This window comes from Manacus candei, unplaced genomic scaffold (genome assembly GCF_025592945.1).
Source record: "Manacus candei isolate 608988 ecotype Guabito, Panama unplaced genomic scaffold, ASM2559294v1 h1tg000043l, whole genome shotgun sequence".
NCBI classification, from domain to species: Eukaryota; Metazoa; Chordata; class Aves; order Passeriformes; family Pipridae; genus Manacus; species Manacus candei.
The window spans coordinates 17,653,425-17,676,977 of record NW_026138091.1 but is presented as its reverse complement, the minus strand read 5'-3'; the positions used below and the strand labels follow the sequence as shown (position 1 = coordinate 17,676,977).

General features: G+C 39.9%; 1 protein-coding gene and 1 long non-coding RNA gene across 5 annotated transcripts in view; one reads left to right on the top strand and one right to left on the bottom strand.

Moving 5' to 3' along the window:
• Positions 1 to 9,257, bottom strand: part of CPED1 (cadherin like and PC-esterase domain containing 1) — a 146,495-nt gene extending 137,238 nt beyond the window's left edge. For all 4 annotated transcript variants that reach the window (XR_007905883.1, XM_051795420.1, XM_051795422.1 and 1 more), the window contains exons 1-2: positions 9,131 to 9,257; positions 8,191 to 8,660 (exon numbers count right to left, since the gene is read on the bottom strand). Coding sequence is in view for 3 of the 4 variants with exons in the window: in XM_051795420.1 (XP_051651380.1) it covers positions 8,191 to 8,442 (252 nt within the window). In the remaining variant the exon portion in view is untranslated. The remainder of the gene's footprint in view (positions 1 to 8,190; positions 8,661 to 9,130) is intronic.
• The window catches only part of LOC127474598 (uncharacterized), a 702,069-nt gene continuing 682,267 nt past the window's right edge, over positions 3,752 to 23,553 (top strand). Inside the window, exon 1 of the long non-coding RNA XR_007905913.1 lies at positions 3,752 to 3,770. This is a non-coding gene — a long non-coding RNA (uncharacterized LOC127474598). The remainder of the gene's footprint in view (positions 3,771 to 23,553) is intronic.

Sequence of the window (23,553 nt, the reverse complement as noted above, 5' to 3'; positions counted from 1 at the left end):
AGGGTACTTTCTTGAGATTCATGTGTAGTGTTGCCAAATTTATTTCCTCTGCCCTTTCCTTTTAGAGCTATATGCAGTCCAGGTTACAAGATGCAATGTGTCCACTGTTTTCTTGCCAAGCCAGTCCAATGTAAGGTGGGTTGTTAGCTAAACAGAATTTAAAAAAAAAATAATCTGGCCAACTGCATGCCTGTAGCAAGTGATTCCATACTTTTTTCCAAAGTTCTATATAAAATGTTTTGCATGACTGGACATGTTGATCTAGTTACTATTGGATGTTTTTCAGAATTTCCAATATTATAGCAATAGCAGTTATGTTTATATATTTAAAGAGTCTTCTGGTTTTCATAAAATGTTTCTCAATCATAAAAATTCAGCCTGAAGAGAGAGTTGGTATAAGAGAAGCCGAGTGCAATAGATGAAAATAAGCTGTTCACATAATTCCACATTTTATGGTTCTGATTTTTTTGGCATTCCTATGAATTTAATGTCCAGTAGGTTTAGACAGAAAACAAATGGGTCCATAACATTTTGAAAATTTGAGAATAATTGGTAAGTGGCCAAATGTTTTGGTGTACCAACCATTTATTAGCTCTTCCTCAGTTTGAAGACTCAGACTATTTGTTAGGTCAATTTATCACAGATTCAATATACCTTATGTGACAGGGATTGGTAAAGAACATCTGCAGCCCATGTCTTACCTACAGAATGGTGTGTTTGTCTCCACAGAAATTAATGAGGCTTTACAGCAAAGCTGAGATTTCCCATATGATTTAGGATGAGGCCTGTGTCAGCTTTGACATGATATACCTGCTTTTACAGCTTACAAAACACTGCATTTAGCTGAGTCACTGACCTCATTTTAGTGCAATTGGCTGTTACACAGATGATCCACAGCCTTAACAACTGGTTTAAACAAACCACAATGGGCTATAAAGTGAATAAAAATGCGTAAAACTTAATTTTGTAATTTTTTTTCAGTTTATAGAATAACATGGAAAACACAAAAGAAAACAAATTGAGCTCCATTAAAATTTATTATGGTTTTTCAAAAAAACTATCACATCAAATGTATATTCCTTTGATGTCTTAACAAGATAAATGGCCCAGTTTATATAATAGGAAAGCTCAAGAATTATGTAACCATCCTTGTACAGAGGAAAATAGACATCTGTTATCTGAGTTGTAATTCTTAGTTCTGTCTATATGTAAGTTCCACAGAGCTGTGAAGTACTCTGTTAAAGAGAAAATGTTTTGACATTTCCCTTGAAACCAACATATCCAATTCTAGTTTATGAATGTATAAGGATATAATTGATTCTATTAGTCTCTGAAGCTTTTCTCTATTTTACAGAATTTCTGGGTTGTTCCAAAAATCTAGAATTTGGTTACTAACTGGATCTTAGGATATATGATTGCTGTTTTTGTTTTGGTCAAGAAGAAAACAGCAAAGATATTTCAAGTTGCGGAGAGAAAAACAGTTCCTTGGCAGTTTTTTCAGATTCCAAGAAGATTGCATAATTCCATAAATATTGATGCATTGTCTAAGCCTGGCAAAGAAGCAAATATATAGTTTGAACTCTTGCCATAGAATTTCACTGACCATCAACTTCAACTGCAGAAAAAAAATTCTTCTTCCTAATATAATGGCCCACTCATGTCTGCCTCAGCTTCTCTCAGGAAAGAACTCAAAAACTGTGAATCATCTTTTCAGCTACCCTGTTCTGGTGGCATTAGTCCCTGTGTTTATTACTAGCACCCACACTTCACACTAAGCTAGCCAAGACTGTCAGAGTCTTGGTCCAGTAGTTTCAAATAACTGACTGCAGCTTACTTCAACCCCACTGCTTTCTGCAGGTACTGAACTGCTGCAAAAGGGATCTATGAGCCACTATGCAAACCAAAAGGCCCTTGCATGAAAGGGGAGTGCAACAAAAATACCACAAAAGAGAACCAGCCTCATAAAAACAACACTGGCACTATCAGCACTATTCACAGGCAGTGAACAGCCTAAATTCCATTTAACCAGCAAAGAAAGTTTGCATCTTTGCTGTTAAATACCACTTAGCTGAACAACATTAAAAAAATCCATGAGTGAAACTCCTAGAAACTACCACACTAATATTAAACAGCATCAATAAAAAGAGTGATAAAAACTTAGCATGTGGTTCTAATGCCCCAAGTCATTGATTTACAGGACTATGCAGATCTTCATTAACTCCAAATGTGACTTCTAAATTTCTTTTTGTGTTTGTATAAAAGTTCATAGAAATAGTAAGTTCTTCATACTACCATTATATTTTAAGTGCACATAGCTCCTGTATCAATAAGTAAGAGAGAAGTTAATTTCCTGTTTCACTTCCTGGAAGATATTTAAATATGTTGGCTTTATGTTCTGTTGGATTTCCTAATCAGAAAGGACTGGGTTGTAGAATGAAACCTCTGGAATGTAATTCTGCTTCCAATTGTTTGTTGGATAAACACAGAACAAGCAATTAGATTATTGGCATGACTTTGATGGTTGTTGTCTGATGACTTCATAAATCCAAGAGCAAAACCAGAGTTACTTGCACAGTCATCACCAGCACTCTAGCTGGAAGTACAGAGCTATTGTATCAAAATGCCTTTGCTTTATGCTTGCATGTAGTTCACGGTACCAACTGCCGTGTCTTAAGAACAGACAATGAGCCAATCCTCCCATTTATCAAAACAGCTCCTTTTGGAGAAAAACTTCATTCTGTGAAGTCTGTGAGTGAGATTCTGCCTCCATTTCCCATTTGCTGCTGATGCTTCCTTCTCAAAGTTCCCTTCCTGCAAAGTCTCCACCCTGCCCCTCTTTCCTGACTGCTACCACAATAGCTTTGCCCTTTATCACCAAAATATCTCTAGCTATCTGCTCAGTAAAAATAGCTGTTTCCTTAAGACCTTTTGCATTTTATATTGAAAAGGGGAAAGCAAATGTCCCGCTTTCATAGGGTGCGATGTGAATGTGGTATCATTCCAAGGAAACCAGTTGGTGATACCATACCCTATATTGATGGCTTTCTAGTAACAGAGGTTTCATACCAGAGAAGTTCTTTGTTCTTCTGTGAGGAGAAAAGAGTTCTCATCCCCCTACTTATTCTATAAAATAATTTTTAAGATTAAATTTAGTTTAAAAATGTATCAAACCTTGTTATGCATAATGTAATCTTTTCTATTCAGAGCTCTCCCCATGCTCCATTTCTGCATAATAGTGAAAATCATCCCTTCTCATTCTATCATCGAGCTTCAATTCTCCTTTTTCACATATTTACATTTCAAAAGTTTCCATTGGCTTTGTTTTCTCTTCTTTCCATTTCCATTACCATTTCCCTTTCTCTTACCTTGCACAATCCAGCCCTCTCTGTGTACAATCTCTTCTGTGCGTTCTGAGGAGACTATTTCTTTGCAGCCGTAGTTCCTTATTCTCCTCCTCCATCTGCTTCCTTTCCCCATGCCTTCCTCCATGACACACTCCCCTCCCTACCTCCTTTGTTCTCTGCTTATTCTGACTGATGCATGTATATTATATCCAAAAAAATCAATAGAAAAAAGACATATACCTTTAGAGTGTGAAGTTCACCAGATTTGTATTACATGTCTGCATTAATTCATGATGAATTTTGCATTAGAGACAGTCATTTGCATTGACTGTGAAGTCCATCTTTTTGCCTCTGAGAAGACAGAGTGGAGCACACAAATAAAGAGGGAATAATTCCATTCTGGGTGTTCAGAGTTCTACAGTTATAGTAACAATTTCTCAGCTTTTCGGTAATTTCACTCCTAATTTTCAAATATAGATTCCTGCGCCAGCAACCTATGCAAGATGTTCAACTGGATCTTCCTCTAGCTCTTGGTTAAGAGTAAACCATGATATTTCTCCTTTTTTTTTTCCCTTTTGTTTTTCTTTCCTTTTCTACATAATATTTTGGAGGTATGACCACATCAAACTTTCATTATCTTGAATCTTTCATCCTGTTTACTCCTATTAAATGATATCCTATCCTATCCTATCCTATCCTATCCTATCCTATCCTATCCTATCCTATCCTATCCCTTCAAAGTGAAGCCATAAAAAGCCTTTTCTCATCCTTCCTCTTTGCTCACTTTATTATAGCTCCTCTTTGAGATATATCTTTTACATAAAACTTAGGTTAAGGGCCTTGAAAGGAGGACAGATTTTTTTCACCATACTGTTATATTTCATTTATTAGGATGCCAGCCTCACCCACTCATCAAATTCTCACATGATCAGCTGCATATCTTGTTTGTTTTCTTTTTTTCAGCTAGCCTTAAATGTCCAGGGCATGTGAAGCAAGGGCCTTGTGAGCATGCATGAAATAATATCCTTCAAGATCCATCCTAAAGTTTAAAAATCTGATTTATTTTTTTTTTAATACATTGGCCATGGCCGGAGAGGTAATAGGCTGAAAAAGTGCCTATCACAGAAGCAATAACTGTAAAAGGTGATTAACCATTTCCTTCTCCTTTCTCTCCAGCTGTGGAAGAAAGAAAGAAAAGAGAGAATTTTGCTTTCCAGGACCAACAAAAATTCCCACTGCCAATATGGTGTACCAGGCTTCCAATTCCAACATGGATATAAAGCTTAATGGCTTGGGAACTGGGTCTTTTAAGAAACCAGGAAAAGTGCTTTTGGATCTTCTCTGACTGGGAAAGCAACTGAACCTCAGGTATCTGCCCTCCTAGAAGGCAATATAGTTCATATTCCTTTCTCCCAGCAGAGGTACTACCTGAGCAAAATGCACTCTGTGTAGAGACATCTAAATTGGCTCTGGCTGAATTAATTCAGAGAGTGGAAACACAGCTTAACCAGCTAATTAACTCTTCTCAGAAATGGCCGAGAAGCAGAGCTAAATTACTTATGATGAGTGTAACAGTTTTACATCTGCCTGGTACCAAAAGTATTTCTGGCACAATACCTTGCCAGGCAAACCTACACACAGGGCTTGTATAGGCTTTTTTTTTTTGTTGATACCTATTCCAGCTTCAATGCTGTAGCACCAGCTCTTCACTATATAGATTCACAAATATTTCATAATGCAGGAGAGGTAAGAGTGCCCTGCTAAATCTGCAGACAGCCTGCTGCTAAGTGTGATATCACTCTCTAATGCCTTTAATGCTGGAGATTCAGAAATAAGCCTTGTATTTTTCATGCTAGAGATATTAACATTTAATGTTGTACTAGAAGATGTTGACCTCTGTTCCTGTGAATTTAAAGCTACAGGATATGATCCTCAGCTGCTTTTAAAACTCCTGTAATGTGTGATACCTGAGAGAGGAGTACTGTGAGCTCTGACTGGTTTTTCAGCCTATGAATGATATCTGCATTTTTGCAATTTAAAAAAAGGCAGCTTGCACTATGTGCCTGACAGGAGAGGCTCCATCCCAGAGCATCTTGGATGTAAAGACACATTTACAGATCAAATTGGCAATGTCTGACCCCATGCTTCTTCCAGACTTGTATGGAACTCTCCCTTCCAAAATGAGGTTAATGTTGATATCAGAGCTGCACTGGCAAAGCTGCACTTTCCCTCAGATCTCTCCCTTCACTTCCAACAAATGGCTCATGAAAGGTGCCAGGGTTTCTTGGGTTTTGTTTGTTTGTTTGGGTTGGGGGTTTTTTTGAGTCACTTAGTGTTATGCATACTCTGAATGAAGAAATTAGCCTTTGGAAGGGGATTTTGCTCATGCAATAACAATCAGAACCAAATTCTTACCAGCAAGCTCAACACAATACTGATTTTTTTCTCTGAAGGAAGCAAGAATGAAACCTGCCCCTGCCCAGTCAGAGGACAATCTGCAGTGTGACCCATGCAATGGCTCAAACCCCATAAACACTGTGTATTACCTAAAGAATATTATCTCCAGCAGGATCTTATTTTCCTCAAAATTTATTCATGAACTTTGATTTCATAAGACGTTGCAGTGTTTGCTTTAAGTCACTGTTTAACCGCACGATATTTTTTTATTGAATTTAAATTTGCTGGCTGGACTAATTATAGAATAAGAATACATGTGTGACTAGTTAATTACAAATGTGAATAACTATATTCTAAAGTAATTTTCCGGATTCATACAAGAAGATTTTAACCAGAGCTTTAATGAAAAGTTGATTCCAAACTAGCTACCATTGGTGGCACGCGACTGTAAAATGAAACAGTGTAAAGTTTCAACCATGACATCTATCTTAGATGTTACTGAGCACCCAATAAAATCAAGCCAGATAACAGTTCAGCTATCTGAATAAGCAGTGGGCGAAAACACACAGTTCAAGAACACACTTTCAGAGCAAAGTGGTAGAGGTTTTTGGAGATGTTTGTCTTTGCTGTTCTCTGAGATTATTATTCAGCCCACACAACCAGCATTCTCTGGAAACAGAGAGCAGCTTAGAGTAACATCCCAACATGTGCAAGACATTTTGTTCATCATGCTCTAGAGGAAACGTTCAAGACAAATAGGGAGCCAGCTATGGGTGGTCTTTAGAACTTGAAGAGGAATGTGTTAGGGTAGCACAGCCCTGGAAAACATACCTATAAGAGTTAACATACGCACTTACATCTGTACTATAAGTTCAGCATGTGCATGTGATAGTCACATCCAAACACGTATGCTGGAGAGCAGTAAGTACAGCATATTGTAAAAACAAAAGCTTCCTTCTCATTTCAAACAGCCAGAACGCCAAATTCCACGTCAATCTCCATTTTTTCTCAGGCACGTTGTTAAAGAAGGTATTACAGATATTTTCAGCCAAACAGCATACTATCAAAACTTTGCCATTATTTCACCAGTTCTTATAGATTTTAAGTAGCCAAAGGCAAGGTATGAAATGTTCTTTGCCATTACAATAGCAATGGGTAAAAAGGAATGGACTGTAAGTGTCAAAAGATGTAACCCACACAATGCAACCCACATAAGTCAGCTCTGCTTATTTCCCTTTAAATTGTAATTATTCATGTCTTATTGCTGAACAAATCTGAACCTGGGTATCTAGTGTACTAAAATGTCATTAAAATATAAAATGATGACAATGCAGCATACAGTAGATTTCTGCAACTCATAAGATAATACTCTGATCTTCTCAAGAAAAAAATAAAGTTAAAAAATTTAAGAGTTCATGCCACAGTTATTTCACATATCTGTTTTCGATTGTTGCAGAAGATGCACTTTACAATCACTCTCCTAAAATCAATATTGCTGACCTTTTAGACTGTGAACTTTGTCTAATCAAAGAAGCAGCCTTGTAGTCTTTTTTTTTAAAATTTGAACTGCTTTATGTGGATGCTGTCCATAATCTGTGAGTTAACAAATTGTTTATAGTCCTGCTACAGTTGTATATAAAATGATAGCATAATGATAATTTCATAGTTTGATGTCTGCTGCACTATTAGCAGCTCTCCTATACAACTAAAGAAAACCTGAAACATTTGTGCTAGTGCCGATCACAGATTCCAGAGTATAAATAACTACCCAAATCTGGACCATTTAACAAACTACATTTTCCAACAAAAATAACAGTGTTTGAATTTGGTAGATTTTAACACCCATCCTTAGGAAACCTATACAAAATAAACATGAGGTCAGGTAACCTAAGGACAAGGTAAAATTTGTGAGACAAAGATTCCAAAGTATACAGTGTGACTTGAAAATATGAAAACTGTTTCTTTTATTTCTCAAACGCAGTGAAATTCAGCTTCTCAGCAGAATCCCAGTAAAGTTCAAAGCTGACGAGCAGATAACTTTAACACAGGGCAGCTGCAGTCTTGGTGCCAATTAACAACCTCGGCCACTTTCATGAAACCCTCCTGGCTCCTGATTTATGTGCCTGTACTGTAAAGCCTCTAAACCAACTCCCAAAGCCAAAATAAAGTATGGTCTGTGCAGCAAACTGAAATCTCGCTGGAGTCACAGAGCAATGCCATGTTTCAGTTGAAGATTTTAGGATTCCTATGCTAATAACAGCACTCTGAGGAGCTGGTAATAGGAATGTGCTTGCACATATGCTGCTGTCATTAGATCATCCATTTGTTTGTATACAGATCCCAGACTTTCAAGCTTAGGCTAATTTTAGCTGGACTCAGATGATCCTGCCAGACTTGCTATCCCTTACTTTGCTAATTATTGCTCAGCACTCTGCTCCAGCTGACTTACCTTTTTCAGTGTCTGTGAGTTACTGCCAGGGAGAAAGCAGTTAGTGGTGCTTGGAGAGACCTCCTTGTACCTTCCTTGCTGTGTTTTGGTCAGTTTGTTGGATGTAATTCCATTAACAACTGCCGAAAGGATGCTGCTGGTCATGAGAGGAGTCAGGGTCTGGCAGAACAGACAGATGGCCACCACTGTGGCCAGAAGGAAGGGACGAGGGCGACAAAGCCTGCGGCACCTGGGGACTTGCCCACAAACCATGGCCTCTTTGCCGTCCTCACTTCAACCTTTGCCACATTCCAGATGCAGTCCAAGTAGCCACGTCTTGCCACAGTAAAAAAAGTTAAAGGCACACTTTACCCAAAACTAGCATGAGTTTTCCCATTTCTGCTGCTGTTTTCCTAGTGTCAGGCAAGAAGTCACGGGTTCCAGAGGAGCAGAGGCTTGGGGAGCACCTTCCCACGGGCTACTGGAACAACCTGTGAAAAAACAACAACTGAGCAGCAGCAAACAGCAGCATGTCATGGGGCATCCTGCAAGGACCCGTGGTAAGCTTTTCAATACAGTGCTCTTGGGAGAACAGACCTGCTAGCAGACAGGTGAGGAGCAGAAATCTTCACCCCTTTTGCAGAAGGAACTACTCAGCCAGACAATGGCATCCAAGAAAGCAAGAGGTTAAAGCTTAACATGTCCTGCCCACAACTGAAAAAAGTCAGAGAGTGTACCAACTTTGCGAACACTCATTTGCTGTTTTTTCTCTCTTGCATTCTCAATTCCCATTTTGTTTTTACAGTTTCCTTCATTCCATTCCTTTTAAATTTCCTCCTTCCTGTCAGCATGCACAGCTTTCTCTCTAAAAGTGATAATTTATCTGAAAACTGACAGACTCTGAAGATTTCATTTGCATTTGTTTTGTCCAGATTTCAAGTTCAAAGTTAGGTTTACTTACTTGGTTCTTAATCTGTTTGAAGTTTTCCGTTCTCCTCTAATGGACTGCTGATTAAAACCACTTGTAACAACCCTGGCTCATGATCCCAGCTCGTCTCACACACTCAGGAGGCAGGCACACGCACATACACACGCCATCTGAAGCCAGTTGGACCACAGACTTCATATAAATAAAGGCTGGACTGCTCAGTGGGCGGGGCTAAACTGGCTCTGCTAGGAGCAGGCACAGGGCTTGGAGATGCAGTCTGAAGCCTGGATGAGGAATAAGAGGTGTCCTCGCTCATGCTGCATGCCTGGAAGCCACCATCACCACAATTTTTAGAAAATTGCTGTTACAGTGATTAGCCTAATTGAAACAATAGTAATATCTTGCAGGGAGCAGCACCTGCAAAATTTTAATCCAGACTAACAAAAAATGTTGTAAAATAAGCAAATTTACTTGTACATAAGTGCCACTGACAAAGCAGTTGTCAGTAATTTTCCGTAGTAGATATAATATTTCATTACAGTGTATAAATAAAACTTCTTAGTGATGTCAAAGAGGGAAAGAAAGGAGGGCGGACAAAAATACTCCAATGAAAGCATTTAGTATCTAAGCCTAAGCCAGAAGGTCTTAGTTACTACTTCCCCCTGCTGACACAGGACAGGGACAAGACAGATGGGAACAGTTGACAAACTCTATTATCTTTATAGACCAAAACTTCTAGTATAATCAAGTTATTTTAGCTAAAAATATCTGTTTACAAGTCATCTATTTTATCTTTCATCCTTAGTTAACTATTTTTGTAAAGAAAGTTCTTCCTACACTGCCTTATATATAAGAAATGAGTGTTGTTGCAGTAGCTTTGAGGCAATCTATACAGTTTAACAGCTGCAGCAGCATTAGCAAGTTAGAGGCCTATACACAGCAAGGAAGGGCATATATTGTTTGAAGTGCTGGGTTTTGTTTAGCTTTTAAATCCTTTTCTTTTTCCAAATGAAACCTATCAATTTGCACACAAACAGAACACCTAGCTCAGGACCTCAGCTGTCACATGCACTGCATTTTACAGAATCACAGAACATGCTGAGTTGGAAGGAACCCACAAAGATCATCGTGTCCAACCCTTACCCTTGCACAGGACTGTCCCCAAGAGTCACACCATGTTCCTGAGAGTATCATCCACACACTTCTTGAACTCTGTCAGGCTCTGGGAACCTGAGGACCTGACCACCCTCTGGGTGAAGAACCTCTTTCTAATATCTAACTGAAACCTTCCCTGACACTACTTCAGGCCATTCCCTCGGGTCTGTCACTGGTCACCACAGTCTGCCCCTCCTCTTCCCTTCACGAGGAAGTTGTAGGCTGCCATGAGGTCTCCCCTCAGTCTCCTCTTCTCCAGGATGAACAGACCAAATGAGCTCAACTGCTCCTCATACGGCTTCCCCTCAAGGCCCTTCATCTTCGTTGCCTTCCTTTGGACATCCTCTAATAGCTTAATGTCTTTCTTATATTGTGGTGCCCAAAACTGCACACAATATTCAAGGTGAGGCCACACCAGTGCAGAGCAGAGCGAGACAATCTCCTCCCTTGACCAGCTGGTGATGCTTTGCCTGATGCCCCCCAGGGCACGGTTGGCCCTCCTGGCTGCCAGGGCACTGCTGACTCATATTCAACTTGCCGTCCACCAGGACCCCCAGGTCCCTTCCCATGGCACTGCTTTCCAGCATCTCATTCCCCAGTCTGTACGTACACCCAGGGTTGCCCCATCCCAGGTGCAGAATCTGGCACTTCCCCTTGTTGAACTTCCTGTAGTTGGTGATTGCCCAGTTCTGCAATTTGTTTCTGTCTGGGGCTGTAGTTTTCTAAATGAGACTCCTGGGTTATTCTGAGCAGGAAAAGAGTACTCCAGTTGCCTGTACCCTCCCATGATAGATGCTTGCCAGCCACAGAGGAACTCCCATCTCTGCTCTCCAGAGACATGCTGCTCATGCTCTGTCCTTCCCAGCACAGCAGTTTGCATCCTCAGGCCCTGCTCTAGCCAGACTGTGCTGCAAAGCCTCTAGCAAGCCAATAGATCTGTCTAGCAGGCATCGGAAAAACATGGGTATACCCTGCAGCTCTCTGTGGGGTAGATCTCCGCCATCCAATGGAGAGGGGTACTCAGTGAGCTGGTACACTCAAAGGAGGATAGCAGAGGCACTACCACCAGCCAGCCTGGGAGCCACAGCAACTCCATCAGCACAAGAGGGCAGCATAGAGAGTTGGTTTATTGTTGTAAGATGTGTTTTTTGGCATGCCCTGATTTCTGGGCCCACAACCACCAGCTGTGTGGGTGGCATTTGAATGGTTGTCAACTTCTCACAAACTCTTAGTGAGGGTATTTTATGAGGGCTTTTTGTGCTATTGCTAGAAGACCTGATGAAAACCAGTTTATAAAGATTTGGATTAATGGCCGCTTCATGATGTGAAGATCATACCCCCTTGGAGAATCCCACACTAGAACAAAGTAATCCTCTCTGTCTTCACCTTCTGCTCCCTCAGTTGCCTTCAGCACAGCAAGTAATCCTGCTCTCCCTCCAGCCCAACATAATTTTCCTCTTTCAAGTGCTTAAGTAGGGTCTTTATCCTCACATTTTCAGCAGTGTCTGAGAGCCAATTCAGCCTTCCTGCAACCCCAAAATCACTCATGGCTCTCAAGTCTTCAGGACAAGTGGGTAACAGATGAAGGGACATCAGCAGAGAGCAGGGATATCAGCAGAGGGTAGGTGGCTTACTCTGCCTCCTGTATACTCCTGGGAATCAGCCTTCTGTCCATCTGCTTTTCCCAGCTGTTCCAAGGAATGAGCTGGATTTCTGTCTATGTTTTGTGGTTTCTTTTCATGACAACAGCATGTAATGCACATTTCTGAAGCTGTAAATCCTTTTCTCAATCACAGCTAGAGCGCAATGAATGTGATTCCTGTTATCTTTTGAATCAGGATTCCACTACAGCTCTGGGCTTACATGTCCACTGTCATCTGGTCCCATTCCGACACTTCAGGAAATAAGGTCAGAACTATTGCATATGGGGACTAATTCCCCTGGCATTGACTAGTCATTTAGGTACAGAATATAAGTGGATAAAGAGACAGGCATCCTCTGACTCAAATTCACAAGAAAGATTCTTCAGTGCATAATATTCAAATAATTATGGGCAAGATCAGAAATATCCAGCTAAGTATTTATACTCACAGGTATATGTGCATATTTCAGAATTCTTAGCAGAAAGGTGTAAATCTCCTCCTTCTGACATAGATAACAAATTTAGTATTGATTTCCCATTTGGGATTCCCATACCTCTTCTTTACAGTGGCTGTTCCCATTGCATCGAGCTCTCTAGCCTGCTTACCTCTTCCTACTCCTCCCCCTCACTCAGGACTGCTTGCCTGGCTGCTCTGTACAGCAGGCAGCTGCTGTCCTGCCTGGCACGAGGCAAAGTCGTGCAGAGATCGCTTCTGCCAAAACCAGCAAGCCATGACTGTCAAGAGTGATCTCCAGTGCTTGCAGCCAGAAACTCAGTTCCATCTGCATCATGTGGAATAGACTGTAAGTGTTTAAAGCTACCCTGACACAGAAAAGGTGAGAGGAAAGTCACAAGACTTGCTAAAAATTGCCAGGGACTGGGATTTGAAAGGACTTAGCCAAGGTGCCATGCAGTCATGTAATGCTCATCATTCATCATCTCACTGGGGTTTTAAGCAACGTGGCTCATACACACAGAGCTTTCATTTTACATGAGTCTCCATGTTTGCTCAGTAGTGAAAGCTAGTGACCACTGAAAAATTATTTCCATGGTCTAAGTAGTGACCTGGACATATAATTGCCAAGAGCAAGGAGAAAATACTAGGCACAGAAAGTTAACAGGAATTTAAGGCTAGCTGAATAGATCCAGTTTATGCATGATTAACTTCACTCAGAGATCTAACATAAATCATTCCACAATTCTGAATAAAACTAAGACTAGGTATAACTGCTTCCAAGATCAGATCTTGATGTAAGAAAACGATTTAGCATCAATAACTTCACTATAGAGAGGCTGCCAAAAAGAAAATATGTTTAGAAAACCTCTTCACAATTGCTCTTTTTCTGGAGAAAGTTTCAAATTTCAAAGCATAGTATCCTAGCAACCATTTCAGTGATAAATGAGATCTCATGAAAAATAAACTCAAACTGATAATTTCTAAATAAACTGATAGTCAAATGCTTGTAATCATGTCTGTCATCTTCACATTGCAAACCTATATGCAATTGTCATTGTTTATGGTCAATTTTTAATTTCTTTTTTTGTTTCTTTTTTATTTTCTAGCACACTAAAAATTGTGTCAAGGGCCATTAATTCTCACTAATTTAAAAAATTACTTAAAAGGTTCAGGAAAAATAGGCATCAATAGCACATTAATATTCAAGCAAAGCATCTTGTTAAACTGTGCTGGAGAAAGCCTGTTCAGCTGCACCCTCCATGATTTTTTACTTCACCCTAAATTAAATCCAGATTGCAATTAGATTTGCAGTGTCTTCAATCCTGTGTGTGGTCCTATTATAAGCAGTGAATGGGAAAGACTGGCACAAAGTGAAGAAAATAGGAAAAATACATTACTTTTCTGCACATTGGAAGATTTGATACTGCTGAAGGTAAAATCGATCCCGGCATAGTAAAAACCCATCCTCTCTCCTTGTCCCATTCATAGAACTCTGTAAACCTTAGTGATATTGTGATTTTCCTCCACTCTAGAGAACAAAGATTCATGTCTTAATCCCACTTTGGCTCAGCTCTGTGATTTTGGCTCACAGTGAAGGCAGGCAAGCAGAGAAGCACAGAATCAAAGAATATTCTGAGTTGGAAGGGACCCACAAGGATCATCGAGTCCAACTCTTGGCCCTGCACAGGACCAACCCCAAGAGTCACACTATGTTCCTGAGAGTATCATTCAAACGATTCTTAAACTCTGTCAGGCTTGGTGCTGTGACCACTTCCCTAGGGAGTCTGTTCCGGTATCCAACCACCCTCTGGGTGAAGAACCTCTTTCTAATATCTAACTGAAACCTTCCCTGACACAACTTCAGGCCATTCCCTCAGGTTCTGTCACTGGTCACCACAGAGATCAGTGCCTGCCCCTCCTCTTCCCCTCACAAGGAAGTTGTAACTGCAATGAGGTCTCCTCTCATTCTCCTCTTCTCCAGGTTGAACAGCCCAAGTGATCTCAGCCGCTCCTCATACAGCTTCCCCTCAAGGCCCTTCACCATCTTTGTTGCCCTCCTTTGGACACTCTAGTAGCTTAATGTCTTTTTTATATTGTGGTGCCCAAAACTGCACACAATATTCAAGGTGAGGCTGCACCAGTGCAGAGCAGAGCGGGACAATCCCCTCCCTCAACCGTCTGGCGACGCTTTGCCTGATGCCCCCCAGGACACGGTTGGCCCTCCTGTGTGCCAGGGTGCTGCTGACTCATATTCAACTTGTCGTTGACCAGGACCCCCAGGCCCCTTCCCATGGCACTGCTTTCCAGCATCTCATCCCCCAGTCTGTACATACACCCAGGGTTGCCCCATCCCAGGTGCAGAATCTGGCACTTCCCCTTGTTGAACTTCCTGTAGTTGGTGATTGCCCAGTCCTCCAATTTATTGAGGTCTCTCTGAAAGTACTGCAAATCCTTGGAAAGCAAAACAGTTGATGTTAATGGGAGAAGAGTTTTAGGGGAGACTCCCCTTAGGTTTGCTCCTTGTTATTCTTCAGTTTATTTAATATTTTTTCTTTATGTAAGTGGCAATAAGTGATCCGGGCTACACAAGCAGTGTGTTTACTTCTCTTATCATAGAATTTACAGTCCATATATATGTATAGTTGATAATTAGTCCATTTTAAGTCCTTAAATAGTCCCAATTTAAGTCTGTAAATTTTATCAGTGTTTTTAGAGCTGTGATAGCTGGATATTTTGCCCCAGGAAAGATGCTGTTAGGCCTGAATTCTATGAGGAGATCAGCCAGACTAGTAATGCCTTGCCATGGAAAGGGAAAGGTCTTGATTGCTCCCTTCTCCCCTGCCTTACCTCTGCTCCTGCTTTTTCCCTTTCTCTCTTCCTACCTTGTTGTGGTGCTCATTAGATCCTTTCGCAAGGAATTGTTCAGCTGGATTGTTTTCTACCAGGTGAGGGAGTTGAATTGACTCTTGGAGAGGTCCAGTGGGCCCTAGTGCTGGCACAGGTTAGGCAGCAGGAGAACATAAGTGAGAGAGGATGTAAACAGAGGAAGGGAACGGGACCTTTTAGGCAGAGGCAAAGCTCAATACTCAGCTTACCAGACTACCAAACCTACCATTCCCTAAAGTTTTAGGCAGAATCTGGGCCAACTGAGTTATTTGTCCAGAGGTATCTCTTTGAAACTCAGCCATGATCTTCACTACTTTGTTTTGGCAGAAGAGTGACAATGAAACAGGTATCTATTTATTTATGTATGTTAATAATACGGCAAGTTGCTTGACAGGAAGATACAGGAAAGCAGTTATGAATATACTTTCCATAAGTGTTATGAAGATACTGGTTCCTGCTTAAAAGGCAAATCTGAATGTCATGAGGAAGAAATAGATCAGCAAATTCTCTGCTTCGTCCTGTCTGCAGTTATTTGCTGACTCTTGACATAATCCCCTTGCAGCAGTTATTCAGAGATAACATAGATTTATGGATTTTGTAGCCAGTTTGATTGCTCAGACTCATTGGTTACTTCTGAGAGATGGATAAGAATCAGCGACAATCAAGAAATGCCCAGACAGGCTCTAAGAACATGGATATTTATCTTCAGGTATGCAAAACAGGAACAAAGTGAAATATCTCTTGACACTGTCTGTGTTCCTTTTTACTTTAAGTAATTACTTTATTTTGTGATGGTCCACATCTTTTCTCTGGCATCTTGCCGATTCTCCTCTTCTTCACACCTCAGGTGAGAGCACTTGAATTTCCATTCTCAGGTCTTCCTCTTCCTAAAAACTTTTTCTAATGATATCTCTGTCTTCTCCCAAGATCATTCTCTTCTTTTAATACAGTTAATAATCTCTTGGGTTAGGTGATCTAGAACCTTCTTATTGTCTTTCAATTATATTTCCTGGGTTTACTATATGAAAAGAATTTGCACAAATACTTTTCTACTTTCTCATGCACTTCTCTTGCAAGCAGAGCTCTTCACTGCCTTGTACCTGCAGAAGGGCTCTGAGTGCACTTGATGTGCTGCACAGTAGTATTTCCTTTGCAGTTCTTCCTAGCTGCATATATTCAGATGAAAATGTACCAATGGGAGTGGGAAGAAATTGAGAATACCAGTGTCACTGACTCTGTCCTAGCCACTCCATGCCTGCATAAATGATGTCTGCAATGGGGGTATCTGCATTCCTCACTAATTATTCTGCGTACTGGGACACCCTTCCCACACCAGACCTGTCCCCTCTACCCTCAGCACCAGGTCAGAAAAGCTCCCATGAGAAGGAGACAGGGGGAGAGGGACAGCAAGTAGTAGGTATATCAGTTTGGAGGCTACCGCAAAGAGAAGGATCAATCCCTCAGCCAGGCCTCCAGAGAGAAGGTGGGATGTATCCTAAATAGCTGCCTTGGCAGTGGGAATGTCTGATGCTTGCAAGCTGGCCATGGAGTTGTTTGAATGAGAGCAACAAATATGAAGGAAAAGATCAGTCTGTAGGGGCATTTTGCAGGGGGAAGAGAAGCATTTAAAAACCTATTTAATTCTAATGCTTATTTATTTTTAAAGTAATGCATTTTGTTTGTTTGTTTTTAAAGTTAATTGTTCTAGTTTCTGTTCCAATAAACTCCAAATATAGAATTGAAATGTCATAGTCCTCCAGGTCCTGTCACAATGTCTTTCCTCTTCTGTGTAAACTCAGCTATTTCATTGCCATGTTCTGTTTTCCCTCTAGCCTGGCCTAATTATGTAGGTAGTCAAAACTAGTGGTGTGTTTATTTTTTCTCCTGTTCTACACTGTAAGTAGACCCAAAACAGTCATCCCCAAGCACCAGTTGCCATCAAGTTCAGAAGCAGTATCTGTTTCAAACAAACCAACTTTCAGAAGCTGCAGTAGAAAAATACAATTAGACTCCTCATTCCATAAACACTATCTTCCAATTCAAACCCTAAATTCCTTAAACTGTATTTTATTTCGTCCCCTTACCTTTGACTGCCTTTCTTCCTCTTCACTGCTTATATAATCAGGAACATCCTCTCTTTCTTTAGCAAAGTGGTTGCTTTGCTGAGACCACTCAGACTTTTTAATGACTATTCCAGTGTCTTCTAGGTTCAGTTGTCCTCTAATGCTCCTTGGCAGCAAGGAAACAAATGACAGTCTCCTACAAACATGCAAATATTGTCACCTCTATCGTGTGCATGTAAAATAAGAGTGTAATGCTTTCAGGTACCTACAGCTGCCTGTGGTGTTCTGTAGATGGTTTAGTCTGTGCTGGTGCAGATGATGTGCTTGCCACTAACAGGCTTGGCAAACAAGTTCTGTAGTTTTGGACCAAGTTTTCCACATACCAATCGTTTCAGACATTTTGATCATTACATTTTTGTTAGCCCCAGTATAGTAAATATCCACGCAAACACAGAAGTTAAACCTCATCATGGCCTCCACTGACTTCAGAAGATGAGTTCATACATGCGGATGTTTTAGGCACGAGGGAACAAGAACTTGATTTCTTCCTATTAAAAAGCTTTGTACTGATGGACATTTGTTTAACAGAGCTCTTCCATTAGCAGGGAGAGTTTTAAGACAACCACATTACATGGAAATGTTGACTAAAGGCTCATCTGTGCCTTTCAAGGCACCCATAGGTTTAACCAGCCCCATCAGGAGCAGACACTAAATATACTAGAGTATATTACAGTTTATTCCAGTTTGTTGCATTCTCATGGTGCTGCCAGAATATACAATAAGCCAGTACAGAAATGTGTTACTTGGGGTGCTTCACATACTGTGCACATATATGAGAAATTATTGTACAAGTGAAAAGAACATGAGAAGATGCAAGACATGATATTTTGTTGTTCTTATGGATAGGCAGAAAAAGATAACGGTATACTTCTGAACTTATCGATCTGGTTGTAAGTGTACAGCTTCTCTCACAAGCTCAGCTGCCACAGCATGATTGCTGCAGAACAAGATAGCAGCAGCCACTGTGGCACAGAAGTTATTTTAGAAATAGCGTTAAATATGCTACATCTTTTAAGCACTGACTTTTGGCAAACTACTCCACATGATATTTCTAAAAGTAAAGCTGAAAATTAGATTTAACCGTTTTTTATATCTTAGAAAAGCAACGTGGCTGGAATAAACAGAGTGAAGGAGGCCACACATCATCTCCTTCACAGCCGGCATGAGCTCTGATGAGTTCTTTGTGTCCTGCCCCATGAAGAGTCACTATACTGCCTCTTAGCTCTGGCCTGCTGGACTGCACAGCTTGCTCAAAACACACCTGGTGGCTATTGCATGGGGCTAGAAAGCTGAAACTGGGGAGGGATGTCATGCTGAACTACTGTGATATGGCTGGGAGGAAGCTGAACATCACACTGTCAGTGAATGATCTTGACCACTTTGATTAAACAGATTGTGTAAAACTAGCATTTGATGCAAAGGTCTGTTGACAATGCAAGGATTAAGGAACATATTTTTCAGGTCTGAGAGATCTAAAATGTTTTGCTGTGATTTTTCTATACTTCATACATACTTTGAATTGTCCAGAGGAGCTGAAAAGTGAATCGAAGCGTTTTTGTTCATTGGCTGATCACTAGGTTGTTGGGATCTGTTTCTTTTGTGGGTTGTTTTGTATATTTTTTAATTATGGATGTATGCTCTATGACTAGGGGCAGATGTAGATGTACTTAGCATTTGATCTTGAAAAAATTAAAATATAACCGAAATATAACCAAATCAGAAAAGCTCTGAAATACATCATGGAGTAGCTGAATAAGCTCCTAATATAGTTTTTAATCAATTACTATTTCTGTAAACTTCATTTTGATGCACTTTTAAAAATAAAGTGCATTAAAGAGACTCTTTGCTTCAGAAAAATCATGTAAAACCAGGTAGTGCCAACACAGAAAATTAATAAAATGTATATAAGGCTGAGAGCTAATTTGCTTGTTTAAAACAGTCTTTAGAAGGAGAATTACAGAGAATTTTTGGGATTGATTTAAAATCATACCTTCATTAGCCAAATACAGAATCAGGTTACAGTTTTATAATGTGCTGATTTAATTATGAACAATATGTTTAGATAATTCCTTTCCTCATGGGTTTAAATATGACTGCTTAAGATACAAACAGTAGGGAAGAGGAAAACTTAGAATCTTTTCTATTATAAGGCTTGTCAGCGTCCAGAGAAAGACATTCCCAGTACATTCCTTTCACCCTCTTAACAGAAGTCTTTAAGTAAATAGTTGTCAGTGAGTGTTTGGAAAGCATTTTCAAAGTGGAAAGTACTTCAGCATTGGTAAATCTTGAACATTAATGCAGATACTAACCAAAACACCTTAAAGTTGGATTTTCTTCTCTTTTCTGCTTTTGAGAGTCATCTTCTGTTTTCCTGTCCTGGGCTAAAACCTCACTGAGATGTTTGCCTAGTCTGTATTTTAGATTGTGTTTATGTCTTACAAGAGCAACCAACAGTGTTACAGAAGAGAGAGGCAGAACAGTTCTGATGTAAGTGAAGCTCTCAAAGGTAATCAGCACTTCTGAAATCAGCACTTCTGTCTGCAAAAGCATGTTTAAAGTCAGTGTTTAAGAAAATTTTTGCTCTAGATTAAAATGATTAGCACATAATTTTAATTTTTTGAGGCTAATTTTAAAATGTATGGGATACCTTCTTAAATTAAGGAGTTGGTCAATACTACTGACTGTAGAACTGTTTCATTTTCCAGACCTGCCTAAGGAACACATTTTTATCGTCAGTTCATTCAACTACTGACTGATCCATCCATCTATAGAATGTGCTTACTTTAAAAGTCTGAGATTAATTTAGCCCCAAATAACATGACAGAGAGATTAAACACATTTTTAAATAATTTAAGTCAAGAATACAATATTCAAATGAATTTGTCACAGAAGAAACACTCCAGGTTGTCATCTTTTCAGTTAAACTACATAACTGAACATTTATTAAAACAATTTTTAAATATGAAAAGCACTTATTTTTACACCACCACAACCCCTCCTGCCCCTCCCCCCCCCGTTACAATGTACTTTTAATCTCACCAAAATCGAGCTGTAAAGAAAATTTTCTTTGTCAACACAGGGAAAAATATTCCTGCATATCTGACAAGAAAGGATTCCCTAATTCCATAGTACTTCACTGACTGACCCCTTCCAGCGCTTAACTACACTCACGCTTGGAAAGTTTATCCAAACATCTATCCCACATGTCTTTTTCTGAAAATAAATCATGGATCTTGCTTTGAAATTGTAAGGCCACAACTTTGCAGGCAGAAGCAATATAAAATTATCTTCACATTGCTCTGCTATTTCTGTTCTACTAATCCTCATGTGTGCAAATACATTATAACTATTATTTATTCTTCTAGACAGAAAGGCTTAATACAGCCTTAACTAGGAAAACAAAGTTAGCTGTCAACCTAATAAATAAATCTGTGCTCAGCAACAAAAGTATACTTAAGATTCCTCAAAATTTTGATATTTTTGAGAAAAATATATAAATTGTAGCTGAGCAACGGCATTGCTGAATAAATATTTAGAAAGGAACAGAGCTGTCATAATACTAAGAAATTTGCATAATATAAGGTACAAGGTACAAATAGGTATTAGGGCTTGTGGATCCTAACACTGTTCATCACTTGTAGAGTCATGAGGCAAGTATTTCTCTACTCTAGCTGTAGAGTAGTAGCTAGGAATAAGGGAATTATTCCTATTCCTATAAAAAGGGAATACAGTTATCAAACAGTTAAAAGTCATTTACTCAATGTGTCAGTGTGTCTTCCCCTCTGCTCTGCTGTTGAGACCCCACCGGTAGTACTGCGTACAGTTCTGGTCCCCCAACATAAGGACATGGAACTGTTGGAGCAAATCCAGAGGGCCACAGAGTTGTTAAGAGGACTGGAGCACTCCCCTATGAAGACAGGCTGAGAAAGCTGGGACTGTTCAGCCTGGAGAGAAGGTTGTGTGGAGACCTCATAGCGACCTTCCACTATCTGAAGGGGGCCTACAGGGAAGCCAGAGAGGGACTCTTCATCAGGAACTGTAGTGACAGGAGTAATGGGTACAAACTGAAAGAGAGGAAATTTAGATTAGATATTAGGAAGAAACTCTCTATGTGAGGGTGGTGGAGCACTGGAACAGGTTGCCCAGGGAGTTTGTAGATGCCCCAGTCCAGAAAAGGCCTTGAGCAACCTGGTCTAGTGGGACATGTCCCTGCCCATGGCAGGGGAGTTGGTACTAGATAATCTTCGAGGTCCCTTCCAGCCCCTTAACATTCTATGATTCTATAATAAAGACTTTAAATCTATTATGAACTAATGCAGGTTTTTCTAAAATATAAGATGTATGCAAGCACAAGCTTGTAAGTAATCATGCAACTTGCTGACAACTTTTGTATGCTCAAATAGTTATGAAATACAAGGAAAAAGCTGCTGTTCATCTTTATAGAATATTATATAAGTATAAAAACAAGATATGGATTTGAAAGCGCTAAGAGGAATTTTACTGCAAATTGGTGTAAGTACACTGAAGTGTGGTATTTTTCTTGTTTTAGTTACATTATTCTCAGAGCTTTTTAGTCAATCCTGGGAGGAGTAGTAAAACTTCAGAGACTGTGTTCATACAGTGGGGCCTAATTTTATTCATGTGTACCCTGAGGAGAGTGTAAAAACTCAGACCCTTATTCCTCTTGCAATTCTGCTTCTTGGAGATTTTTAGTCTAAGTGCAATACTGAACTCTCTGTTGCCAAGCCGAAGGTCACCTCTGTTGAAGAAAAAAAGTGTATGGTCCTGACATTCCAGCAGGATGAGAAGGGAGATGAAAAAACTTGCCAAGAAAAGCCAGCTTGTAGTGGAAAGTACCTCCCTGGTGAGGGGGAACAGAAAAGGGAAACAAACCTCAGATTTTCTGATCTTTACCATGTACAGTTAAACAACATTTTGCAAAATTCGGTGAAGAAGACAAGAATGCAAATTATCCTGTGCTATTCAGAGGGACAACCTAGTGGGATTTTCAGATCAGGAAGCATAAAAGTATTTCTTCTTTCTTTTTAATTTCAGATCTAGAATAAATAAAACCTACATCTCCCCAGTCCAAACACACAATACCGTTTACAAGGCATAGACCATGTTTTGTTCTATTACAGCTCTTAGCACATTGGCTCTCAGTTTGTGATACTACAAATACCTCCTCATCCTAAAAGTCCACCCAAATCCTGAAGCATTGAGATGAAACTGAAAGCAGCTGCACTGCATAATACCAGAGAGTTACCTAACCTCGTGTCTAGCATCAAAGAGCGTTCAGTGGTCTATGCCACGAGGCTATGAGGATTGCAGGACTGCCAGTCAGCCTGGAACACTTCCCTGGTTACAAACTCTCTTGACTTCCAGTGATCAGCCTTCAGTGAGTTTCTGATGCAGGTATCTTTGCTGTATGTCCCATTTTGTAATGTAAGCATGCCATGTGTTAAAAAATACTGCTCATTTTTTTACTTTGGACTGGCTACCTCCAGATTACTTATTCTATCAAAAGGCACACCTTTTCCACATCACTTCTGAATTTACAGATCCCTGTTACATCCTCACTGAGCTGCCTCTTTCTCATCCACACGAGTCCCAGACAATTCATCTGCTTCTCAGTTGTGTTGTCATTACACAGCTTTTGGTTGCTTTGATCCTCCTATTTGAGCCTTTTCCTAGTTCTGCTGCCTTTTTGTAATGGAGCAGACCAGAATTTTACACTACATTAAGACCTAAGTGCACCATCAATTTACACAGCATAAAGCTGTTTTCTGTTTTATTCTTTATCTCCTACTGAGTCATTCTTAGCACTTGTCTGACCTGCTGCTGAGCAGTGAGCTGAGGTTTCCATAAAATTACCCAGGTAACTCCAAAATCACTTTGCTACACAGCAATAGCTACTTCAGAGGACCAAGGTGCAGGTAAAGTGAGAACTCAGTATTATTTTACATATTGTTTTATATTTGTTATTTTAGTAAAATATTGAAATACATCTACTTTATCAGACTCTCAGTATCATGAGATTTGTCTGCTGCTTTTAGCACTTTCCATTTTTATTATTTTTGAGAATACAACCTAATTGCAAACATTCTATTACTGTTTAGACCTCTTTAACTGATCTGTTATGTATATGATTTTCTCCTTTATTATTATCCTATTTTCCAAATAGCCATGTGGA